At 39.9% G+C, this 12,453-nt stretch overlaps 1 protein-coding gene and 1 pseudogene across 1 annotated transcript; one reads left to right on the top strand and one right to left on the bottom strand.

Annotated features, from left to right (window-relative positions):
* Positions 1-3,324: 3,324 nt before the first annotated feature.
* LOC111201801 lies at positions 3,325-6,955 on the top strand (annotated as a pseudogene).
* A 210-nt stretch (positions 6,956-7,165) lies between these two features.
* On the bottom strand, positions 7,166-10,426 carry LOC111202393 (TPR repeat-containing thioredoxin TTL2-like). The gene is made up of 7 exons (XM_022695222.2): positions 8,996-10,426; positions 8,733-8,928; positions 8,474-8,658; positions 8,055-8,388; positions 7,772-7,976; positions 7,588-7,694; positions 7,166-7,517 (listed from the first exon to the last, which is right to left on the bottom strand). Exons 1-7 carry the CDS (start codon positions 10,090-10,092, stop codon positions 7,365-7,367), a joined length of 2,277 nt encoding a protein of 758 aa, XP_022550943.1. The 5' UTR covers positions 10,093-10,426; the 3' UTR covers positions 7,166-7,364.
* Positions 10,427-12,453: the final 2,027 nt, after the last annotated feature.

The following is a 12,453-nucleotide window of genomic DNA, read 5'->3' as shown; positions in this document are numbered from 1 at the left end:
CGCCTCAGTCCATGGATCAGTACATGGAACCGTACCATGATGGAGATCAGACCGTTCAGGACAGCTCAGCCGAGGTTCGCCTTCCTAGCCGTACCGCCAAGGACGATCGAGCCGTGTACCGCCTCGACCCACTTACATCCAGAATGAAGCTTCGACCAAGTCCACGTCCTGAAGACCAATCTGACCGAACCAGTACGCGTCCTTCCCAACCATCTCGACAAGCCAAAGTTAACAGCCGAGCCAGACTTGAGTTGGATCATGCAAGACTTGACTTGGATCATGCCAGACTTGACATGGATCATGCCAGACTTGACGTGGATCATGCCAAACTTGACTTGGATCATGCCAAACTTGACTTGGATCATGAGGGTTCCCAAATTAATCGAGACTTCTCTTTCTTGGTCCGTTTGGCACGAACCGACTGTTCCAATGATCGAGCCAATGGACTAATCCTCATGTCCGACTCCCTCTTGGACTTCTATCATTCAGATTTCTCTAAGGCACGAATCATCCACTATCTGAAGACTTAGACCATCTGCATCAGTGAACTCCATGGGGAGTTCACACAGTTTTCGAAAAAAAAAAATATGAAAATAAACAAAAGCAATGAACCTGCCTCTTGGGAGTTCACTGCACTGAACCCGGATCATCACTGTAGCGCGGGCCCCACGACACGTGACGGCCCGCGATTGGTTCGATTAATAATATTTTTTTTTTAAAACAAAAATCAAACAGAAAAAAAATAATAATAAAAAAATACTTTGTGAACCCCTTTGGCCACATCAGTACACTGCTTGATCAGGCCACGGACTGTCCAGACCGTCCGCGTTCGTCCAGCTCCTTACCGCGGCGACTTCAACTTGATCGAATGAATCTAGAGATCAGCCGAAGAGTCACATCGACCAGATCTGAAACTGAAGAGTTTCTTGACTGACCTTCCACATTCTCAGTCAATTTTGTTATTTTCTAAGTGTTTTTATTAATGTCTTTCATTTACCACAAGTACTATAAATATGTAAACTCTTCTTCATTATCAACCAATCAATTTTCCCCTTAAAGTTTATGAGTTTATCTCTTTGTTTTTTGCTTAGAACAGTTCTTGTTTCTTGTCGAGTGATTCTCCAAGTAAACAAATCTTTCCTTGTTGGTCTTGACGTCACATTCCAAACCACAATCGAAGCCGGTAGTATCATAAGGCCTTTCCGCAACCTTGTGTGTCGCCTATCAAACCATCAGATCTCCCTACTTTGGCGAGTTCATATCCAAAATCCTGTTGAGTGATCCTTGTCCGAATCTAGGACGTATCATGTGCTATAGGCGACTCATACTACAAAATTGACCCCTAAAATTATTACTCTGATTTTTAGCTCCAAGTTGATGCTTGACTGGCCTATAGCCAGGCACGGCTCTGGAAATCAATATCTGCAAGGCATAAAGATGTTCCTTAAAGGAAGAGAAAACACACATAAGAAAGCAGAATCCACTACATTAGTACTTTGATCACTAAAACTTAAATTCAAATCTATATTAATTAATGCTTTTAACTTAGAAAAAAAAAATTAATTAATGCTTTTATATTTCGAATCTAGATAATCAATCAAATTACTATCACTAATAGTATTATTTTCTCAATTTCCAATATCTAATTCTATTGTTCGATACAATAATACAGACTCCGAAAAATAAGTAACAAACCCTGAATTACAATATGAAATAGAATGAAATTAATAAAAAATATCTCATTTCTGTATGTTATGTAATCTGATTGTAATTATATTTAAAAGATGCAGAATATATGTGAGTATAATTCCTTTACATTACAAAACAAGATTTTGACGAATAATGTTTTCACTAGATAATGTGTTTAATTAGCTTTGTATTGTGCCAGATGAAAATTGTGTGGGGTCTCTCTCTCCTTAGTGAGAGAATTTTCTCTCTAATCCTTTAACCTTCTTACCAAATTTCATCTTTCAGAAGATTAAGAGTTGATTTGTGGGAGAGAGAGTCCGTCATTTTTGTGTACCGGTTTCGGTGTTCCCGGCCGGTCTTGGACTCCGGCGTTGCATAAGCTCCTCCGATGAACGTCCGGCTTTGCCTCTGGGAAGCGGTTGCTTCCATAGCACCGTCTTTGCCGGCTTTTGTCTCCGGGAGGTGATGGTTTCTTCACCATCGCTTTCGCCGGCTCTCTTCCGGGGTTCTCCCGATATCACGATCTACGATTCCGGGCTTTTCTGTTTTTCCTGCCTCTCGATCTGATACTCCGATGGTTTCTTCATCCCCAATCGTTTGGGTTGTTGCATCTTCAAGCTTAGATTGATCTATAAAGGTGTTTGTACTTCCATGCAAGTAAGTCGGAGGTTTGAAGATCGATTGTAGGCGGTTAATATCTTCGTCGATTCGTAGATCTGCCACATCTGACTTCGCGGCTCGAGCTTTAGCGTTGACCGTTCTGGTTGAACGGTTCGTCTCGTGTTCGTCTTCGCCGTCGACGGTGATCTGTCGTGTCTCCTTGCTGGCTCCGGGAGAAGATAGAAGGCTCTCGTTAGGACGCGTGTTCATTGGTCGCCGGACGACCGGACACGTGGTGGGGTGAGTCGGATTTCTTCTTCAACGGTTTTTCTCTTAGGGCTTACGGCCCAAGGATGTATTGTACAGTGGTCCAGTTGTTCTTTTGGGCTTTCGGTTTTATGTTGTATCGGACTTTGTCCCTTCTGGTCTTTCTCCCGATAATAAAATTACTAGTTGACAAAAAAAAATGTGTTTAATTCACGAAAAAGAACTCAGAAGAAACTCTAATAAAATGATTAAAAAAAAGTGTAACTCTATATATAGTTGAGCCTACTTTCTCATTCTCTCATCCTTGAATCTGATTGGCTTCTGTCCCCTATTACCCGCAGATATCATTTTAAGGTTTATCTCAGTTCTGTTTTTAAAGTTTGATTTTTTTTTTTAAGTTTGTTTTTCAGTCTATAGAATCCCGGTTCCATCGGTCCAACAGAATTTACATTACTTTTTTGTTGATTTAGTACAACAAAAAACATTCTTTTGGGTTACAAAAGAGTTCATAAAGCGTCTGGGCTAGTGGAGATCGGTCTGATCAGCGATCATAGCGGGTCGTAACATAGAGAAGAAGGCATCGATAGATGCACAGCTTCAGCAACTGGTTCCTGCTAAAATGAGTGAAGACGATAAGCTTATCGAGTATGATGCTCTTCTCCTCGACCTCTTCCTCGACATTCTCCATGATCTGCACGGTGAAGATCTACGTTAAACGGTAGACAATAGCCTTTTTGAATCGATTACCCATTTTCTCAGATTGCACAAATGTCAAACCTTTTTTTTTGTTTCCATGAATCTTTGTTGGTTAATCTGCAATAACTTGTGAGACACGGAACCTTGATATTGATCATGTGCATATAGATTCAAGAGCTGTACGAGCTCTCTGCTAAGTACGAAGGCAAACATGAGCCTAAGAAGCTTGAGGAACTAGGGAAAGTCCTTACCAGTTTGGACCCTGGTGATTCCATTGTTATCTCCAAGGCTTTTTCCCACATGCTTAACTTAGCCAATTTGGCTGAGGAGGTCCAGATTGCTTACCGCCGCAGGATCAAGAAGCTGAAGAAAGGTGATTTCGTTGATGAGAGCTCTGCAGCTACTGAATCTGATATCGAAGAGACTTTCAAGAGGCTTGTTTCTGACCTTGGTAAGTCACCTGAAGAGATCTTTGATGCATTGAAGAATCAGACTGTTGATCTGGTTTTGACTGCTCATCCTACTCAGTCTGTGCGTAGATCTTTGCTTCAGAAGCACGGCAGGTTAGTTTTCTTACTTTCTAATAGTGTTATAAAAATTGATATAGACACGCCGAATCGAGTCTAAACAAAACAATTTTTCTTGAACGATTTTTTTATAAAAAAAAACGGCTTATTGTTCAAAAAATCGGTTTAGACAGCCTGCCTAAACAAAATACTTTATAAGGTGCCTTACCACCGCCTACCGATTTCTTGAATATTGCTTTCTATTGAGATATCAGTGAGACAACTCTTTTGACCTTAAAATGATTTCTCAGGATAAGGGACTGTCTTGCTCAACTGTATACAAAGGACATTACTCCTGATGACAAGCAGGAGCTTGATGAATCTCTGCAAAGAGAGGTAAGTATGACTTGATGAATCTCTGCAAAGAGAGGTAAGTTACTCAACTTCACTGAGTTCTAACATCTTGATTAGTGGATTTTTTATTTAAAAAAACTCTCAACTCTTGGTTTAGATTCAAGCTGCATTCCGCACAGATGAGATAAAAAGAATGCCACCAACCTCACAAGATGAAATGAGAGCATGAATGAGCTATTTCCATGAGAGAATCTGGAACGGTGTCCCTAAGTTCCTTCGCCGGCTCTGAAAAACATTGGGATTGATGAACGTGTTCCTTACAATGCCCCATTGATTCAGTTATCTTCATGGATGGGTGGTGACCGTGATGGTACATGTGTTTCCCTTTTGTTCACCCTCTAACCATCTTAAATGAATTTCAGGTAATCCTAGGGTCACACCTGAGGTTACTCGAGATGTGTGCGCTTGTTGGCTAGAATGATGGCTGCCAATCTCTACTACAACCAAATCGAGAATCTCATGTTTGAGGCTTCTTGCTCAACAAGATACAGCTTTTTTCAACTCTCTCAAGATTCTATTGATTTATTCATTTTTTCTTCTTGGCAGTTGTCTATGTGGCGTTGCACTGATGAGTTCCGTGTTGCGGCTGATGTGATCCACAGGAACTCAAGGAAAGATGCTGCAAAGCATTACATAGGTTTGAATCACAAAACTTTTATGCAGATTTATTTTTCCTTTCTCGCAAGATCATAAAAAGAAACACATTCTCAAGTTATATTTTCTAACTCGATGCAGAGTTCTGGAAGACAATACCTCCAACTGAGCCATACCGTGTGGTTCTTGGTGATGTGAGGGATACACTGTATCACACACGTGAGCGCACTCGTCAATTGCTGAGTAATGGAATCTCTGACATCCCTGAAGAAGCCACTTTCACCGATGTGGAACAGGTAAGAAACATGTACTAAGTTGTTGTCTGATTCCAACATGTTAGTGTGCGTACTATAATTTTTTCTGTTTATGTAGTTCTTGGAGCCTCTTGAGCTATGTTACCGATCACTATGCTCATCTGGTGACCGTCCAATAGCTGATGGAACCCTTCTTGATTTCTTGAGGCAAGTCTCTACCTTTGGACTCTCCCTTGTGAGGCTTGACATTAGGCAAGAGTCTGAACGCCACAACGATGTCTTGGATGATATCACCAAGCACTGAAACACCGGTTCCTCTTACAGAGACTGGTCTGAAGAGCGCCGCCAAGAATGGCTTCTAGCTGAGCTAAGGGGCAAACGTCCACTCTTTGGACTTGATCTTCCCAAAACCGAAGAAATAGCTGATGTCTTGGACACATTCAAAGTCATATCTGAGTTGCCTTCTGACTGCTTTGGAGCTTACATTATCTCCATGGCAACTTCACCGAGTGACGTCCTTGTTGTTGAGCTTTTACAGCGCGAGTGCCACGTGAAGAAGCCACTTAGAGTTGTTCCACTCTTTGAGAAGCTAGCTGATCTCGAAGCAGCTCCTGCTGCTGTTTCAAGACAGCTGCTACTCTTGAGCATGGGATGAACCCTCCAGTTTCGCCTAAACCCGAGTGGCGCGCTTTGCTTGATGGAATGGTTGTTGTTGCTACCGAGGAGTATCGATCTGTGGTCTTCCAAGAACCTCGATTTGTCGAGTACTTCCGCCTTGTAAGTATTCACGTTTGTCCCCAAGATTTATAGTTCAGAGTGTTATAACCGGTTGGTTTTGGTTTTGTTAGGCTACACCTGAGCTGGAGTATGGACGTATGAACATAGGAAGCAGACCATCAAAGCGAAAACCGAGTGGTGGGATTGAGTCTCTCCGTGCGATCTCGTGGATCTTTGCTTGGACGCTAACGAGATTCCATCTTCCTGTATGGTTAGATTTCGGAGCAGCTTTCAAGTATGCTATCAAGAAAGATGTGAGGAACCTCCACATGCTTCAAGACATGTACAAACACTGGCCGTTTTTCTAAGTCACCATTGATCTTATTGAGACCCTAGAATCGCTGCATTGTACGACAAGCACCTCGTCTCAAAATATTTATGGGCCTTTGGAGAGAAACTCAGAACCAACTTTGAAGAAACCAAGAGCCTCGTCCTTCAGGTATAAAGAAAACAGAGTCCTCTGTTTATGACTAAAATCAATTTTGTTGCAAACTGCTGGACACAGATACCTTGAAGGAGACCCTTACTTGAAACAGAGACTCAGGCTGCGTGACTCTTACATTACAACTCTGAATGATTGAAGAGAATCCGTGATCAAAACTACAATGTGACTCTGCGGCCACACATTTCCAAAGAGATCATGCAATCAAGCAAATCAGCACAAGAGCTCGTTACGCTTAACCCGAAGAGTGAATACGCGCCTGGTCTTGAGGACACTCTCATCTTGACCATGAAGGGTATTGCTGCAGGATTGCAAAACACCGGTTAAGTGAGTTTGAGTCACTGAGAGAAAAACAAAACTTTTGAGTGTCTTTCTTTTATATCTGTCCTTTTTAAGAATAATGTTATTACGGTTTGGATTACAGTTTACTTTATGTATCCACCGTTGGTTGAAAAATGTTTTAATTTTCCTGGTGTGTGAAACTCTAATCACGGTTCTGTTTCTTGAAGTGGAAAACAAAAAACAGAGACAGTGATTGAATATTAAATTTTATCTTTGTTTGTCTTTTTGTTTCTCTTCTCTGTTTCGCAGTACCAGAATCATTAACAGTTGTTGATACGTTTCTACAACACGTGTAGTTTGCATGCACGTCGTTTAAAGTCTGAAATGTGGTCCCTGTAACCGGCAGGAATGATTAATCGAACCGGGATGTTAAAGAAGGGAGGTGCACGAGGAAACGACACGGTTTTTTGTTCTATTTAAAACATTCGGCACGTACTTCCGTGTCTACATGTATGGTATACAGTTCCCACACTCTACTCCTCCTGCTAAAGATGCAAGTCAGGAGCGAGTGCTAATCACGCGTCCTTAACCATTCTGTTTATAGAGGAAAAACCATAGACTCAGACAAAAATGTTTTAACAACATGAATGAATGTCTCTCTCTATTTATTTTCTATGGTTCCATCACCTTTAAGTAACAAAAAAATTCTGTATGTGCAAATGACTCCTAAACCGAGCAATGAATGAATCAAATCTGTAAACCTAATCCTCTAGACTCTTGAGAGATTATTGACAAGTTTTCCTCATTTTTAAATGAAAATAGTAACGTGTTTGAGAGAGTTTGCTAAAGGCTATAGTGCCTCACTGAACTCTCCAGTGCTTCCTTGCTTGGGCACACAATCTCCTTCATCCGAGTCCCAAGTTTGTAAATCTTGAATGTTGGTACAATTCTCACTTTCTCTGCATCACCTACTCCAGGACATCTCTCAATGTCCACCTATTGAAACATCACATATAAGTTTTACTTATTTACATAAATATATATGTTCAAAGTTTTTGTTATTTACCTTGAGGAAATGTAGAGATGGGTAACGAATACATAGTGCGTCCATGAAAACAGACATCTCTTTGCATTGTCGGTCAGAGACTTTCATAAAAAGTACAACGGAAACTCCTGCCACCATTTGAAATATTTAACAAGTTAGTAAGGAAAGTTCTCTGACTGTAAACAAGTTTGAAAATGTCGCGTACCAGGACGGGTTAATGCAGCTTTGAACTCTTCGAGGGTAGATATCTCCTCAACTTCACATCCAAACTCCATGTTTAGAACCACTCCACCGCGGGATCTCTTCAATGCAACTTGGGCGTGAAACAAAGATTCAGCTATTTCTCTGTCGTAAGATAGTTCCTTTCTTAAGGCTTCATAGTCGCTCACTGCTTCATCCCATCTCTCCAGCTACAACAGTTTCACAGGAAGAAACTTTTAGAACAAGTAAAAGATCAAAAATTAAGTCATACCACATATAGATGTTACCTTGCTGTATGATGCAGCCCTTTGACGACGAATCTTTGTGTAACTAGGTAAAATGAGCAATGCGTGGTTACAGTCTTCTATAGAGCTCTCCCAATACCCAACTTTAAAGAAACACTCTGCTCTATAACCTAGTAGAGTAGCATTGTATTGATCAAACTTGAGGCCTTCTGTATAAGCTGCGATTGCTTCAGTGTATCTTTCTGATTCATAAAGTTCGTTACCCCGGTCACGCGCCCTAACTATCAGTCTAACGTTTCTATACAATGCTTTAATCTCACTGTTTCGTGGATCGATCTCTGAAGCTTTCTCTGTGAATGTAACTGCGTTTTCAAACCTACAAGAGTTTTGGCATCTGCTTGTTATACTTTTTTTTCAACTCATTAACATAATAATAAACCAAGATTCAATCAATATCTAACCTTCCTAGAGCCAACTCAATCTGAGATTTGACAAAATATATGTAAGCTTGGGAGATCATATCGAAAAACCGAATCTTTAAGAAAGATGCTGGCAATAGTTCCATGTTGGGGGAAGATGCTAGTATTGTTTGAGCCTCATCAAGCCGTTGGAGTTTCAGTAGTGCTTCAACTTTACACATAACTAGCTGCAGTTTTTGAAATAAATATGATTATTGTTAAGGTTACGTAAGGTTAATACAAGAATATTTGTTTTATTTACCTGAGGAGACATATCAGCTCCAGACTCCATTGCTGCACTTGCTTTTGTCAAAACAACATTCCATAGACCGCGTCTTCTTGCTTCTGCGCATTTGTTCAAATGTCTATCAACTTGTTGAAGCACCTTCACCACCATGGGATCTGATGGTTCCTCCACACAGAACAAGTGCTTCCCGGCACTATCAACTTGACCTAATCTGCAACCAAAACAAATACTTCAATATCCTTTCTTGATCAAGAATCTATTAGGCAATTCAATTTTACCTAATAAGCAACGTGGCTAAACGATGATGAGCCCTTGCAAGATTCGGATCCAATTGAATAGCTTGTTCACACTCAATCACAGCTTCACCAATCCGACCAAGACCAGACAATGCGGCTGCCCGGTTGCTATGGTACTTCGCATTGGTCGGTGAGAGCTTTAATGCTCGGTCGTAAAACTTCAAAGCATCAATGAAACAACCTTTCTTGAACATTTCGTTTCCAAGTCTCTTTGCTTCTTCTGGGTTCGGACTATTCATCACTCTTTGCCACGACGTATCTACCTCGGAGCCACCGGTAGAGCTACTAGCGATTACAAGTGTACCGGAGGAAGAAACTGACGTTGTCGGAGAATAGCTGTTTCCTCGGACAACGCTGCCGTATCCGTACGATTTGGAACCTGGTCCAAGTACCATGCTTTTGGTAACTCCTTGAGTCATCCCTGTAATATGAACCTTCCCGGACGGGATAATATTCCCGGCGGGAACGATTTTGACCGGCTGCGGCGGCGTAGTGGAGCTTTTACCCGGTTGTTTTACTGTAGTCAAAGCTGAGTCTGAAACTAAAGAGCTCCGACATGCTCTCGGATTCCCACTCGCGGTCTTTGGGATGTTAATGCTCGACCGAACTTTAACCCCGGCGGAGGTACTGCTCGACCTCCGATGTGCGGCGGCGGGGGGAACGGCGGACTTTAAAGATTTAGCGGCGGAGGAAGCGGCGGGCTTATAAGATTGCGCGGCGGATGTACAGCTCAACTGAGCGGCGGCGGGATTGTTAGTCGCAGATTGAACGGCGGAGGAAGTGGAAGGCTTACATTTCGCGGCGGATGGATTTGACCGGCGGGAATCGGTTTTTGTTGTGACCGGAGCATGTCCACCACGGCCCGTCACCGATTCAGACGAGCTAGAATTGAAACTACTGGTGCTTGTGGTGGTTGCCGCCGAGGTGAGTCCACTCGGCGGGGACCGAAGCGGAGTTATCGGTGATCCACGATCCGCATTAACAGTTTCTGATTTATTATTTTCGAAATGCAATGATCTGCGGCGAAGCTTATCGGCGACAGTGTCATGTTCGAGAACATGTTTGATATGCTTCAACATTGTGTGTCCTCTCCAAGGTGAGATTATGAAAGGAAGATCGCTTAAAGTCTCAAACTTTCTCTATGGATTCAATGAAAAGTAGAGAAATCAAGAACAATGACCGTCAATGGCTGGACACGATAGAAGCGACGGTGAAGATGCTCCGATCAATGCACCGCCGGGAAAGCAGAGAGAAGGAAAAAATGGAGAGCTCGCTATGTAACAGGATCGAAGCAAAAGAATGAATGCAATTGTGTTTCTAGAGAGAGAAAGAGTTTCAGAGGAGAATAGAAGAGGACGGAGACGAAGAAGAGAGAGTGAAACAAAAATAATAATAAATCATTTGTTTTTATTATTTTGTGTGTATTTCAGCGACTTGACACACACACAGATAATATCTGATTTATCTTCTCAACTGTTCTTTTAAAGAAAAATCTTACACCGTACGAAGATATTTAAATTTGATATTCGTTTTTTTTCCATTGTTTTAAACTAGATTTTTGCCTAGTCAAATGAAAACTAATGTCGCTATTGATCTAAATTAAGATTTGGTTATAGGCTTATAGCTATTTTTTAATATTCAGAATCCAAAGTCTTGACTAAATCCTTCTCGTGGATTGCGCTCGGCTATGTCCACGCAACACTGAACACTCTACTATGCTTAGTTATAGGTACTCAGACTATATTTGATATGAATAATCTATAGGAAATATGATTTTGTATTAAATGTCGACAAAAATAGGCTAATTCTTTCGAATATTTCTAATGGTTAACTTTTTTTTTAAAAGAATTTGAAGCTTTAAAAAAAATAAAACAATATGTTCTCCAATAGTTTGCTTCATGTTTTTTTTTTAACTTCTAAATATATTTGTATCATCACTGTATAATTAATTATTAACAATATTTTATATTTTTTCAAATTTACTAATTTTATCCATCTATTTTGCTTTAATTTTAATTTGACATGATTTCTAATTATTATAAGTTAAAAAATATTATATGATACAATTATCACGTATAAAATAAATAAATAAATAAATAAACGAAATTTTTTGGATTTTATAAAGAAACATTAAATACATATATCTTTTAAGTGATTAGAAAAAGTATTTTAAAACAAATAAAATAAGTTTATTTTATTCTAAATTCTTGTAAATCGAACATAAAATTCTAAGAAATTAATAATTTTATGTTCTTCGTTATTAACATTCAGTTAGATAAAATAATAATATAAACTTTGAAATTAATTGAATGACGTTTGCACTTCTAAATTGTTTAACTACAAAATAACAATAAATAAAAAATTAAGAAAAAATAAAATTACCATTTGAGTAAAAACGAAGTAAAAAATAAGAAATGAAGCACCATTTGAAATGTTTTTATCTCTCGACTTTGGCTGCCCTACTTTCACGAGCCAGGCTTCTAATTTTTTTTTAATGTTCTATTTATCAATTTCGAAGGAATGTCTTGTCAATAAAATATAGCAGTGTGAAGTAAATAAATGATTGAATAATCTGCGTACTTGGCTTTCTTTCAATACTGCTAGGAATGTCAAACAGGATGATCCAACCTGTCTCATCCCGTCCTGTACCGCAGCGGACTCGTCTTCGAGTGGGTCACGGCAGACCAGGTCCGCGCGGACCGTGGTCCTTAAAATGGCTGACCAAACCCGTATCGCAAAACATGTAGGTCTTTGCGGATCGGTCCGCGGGACATAGAATTACAAACGGACATATGACTCCTGAACGCTTCAAGATATGATTCAAGGCGCTTTATCAATTTCATGATGAGTGAGTTTAGTCGATGATTGAACTGGATAAGGCAATACACTTGTTAGTTGAAGATTTTAGTTAGATCAAAACACTAATTTATTTACTTTTGTTATACTCCAAACATTTTAAAAATAAACAATACTTTAGTTGCTGAATCCAAATATTATAACTCATAAGTTCATAACAAATGTTTTAGTTTTCTGAATCCAAAATTATATTAAACCAACACCAAATCAAAGATGCTAATCCCAAAAATAAATAAAAAGAAAACACCAATCACACTTCTTATTCTTCATCTTTATCACCAACAAGCGACAAAAAGATAGAAATTTATCTTCTTCACCATCAACTTCATCTTCTGCAAATAAGAATAATAGAAGTCACTTAAATATATATTGAAACCTAAAACTCCAAAATGTATGATAGTGTGAACAAATACATATAGGCAAAACTATGAAGAACCCATTGCGGGAACTAGATCTTCTTCTTCGGTGGAAAGTGAGTTTTCAAACTTCTTATGATGACTCGAAGAAGCTCCACAAGTGCAGATCGAAGGCGCTTGGGAGACCGGAAGCATCATCGACCCTGAAACCACCATCACCGGAGCTAC

The sequence above is a fragment of the Brassica napus genome, chromosome C1 (assembly GCF_020379485.1).
Source record: "Brassica napus cultivar Da-Ae chromosome C1, Da-Ae, whole genome shotgun sequence".
Taxonomy (NCBI): Eukaryota; Viridiplantae; Streptophyta; class Magnoliopsida; order Brassicales; family Brassicaceae; genus Brassica; species Brassica napus.
Note: the sequence above shows the minus strand (reverse complement) of the source record. Positions and strands in the feature narration are given on the sequence as shown.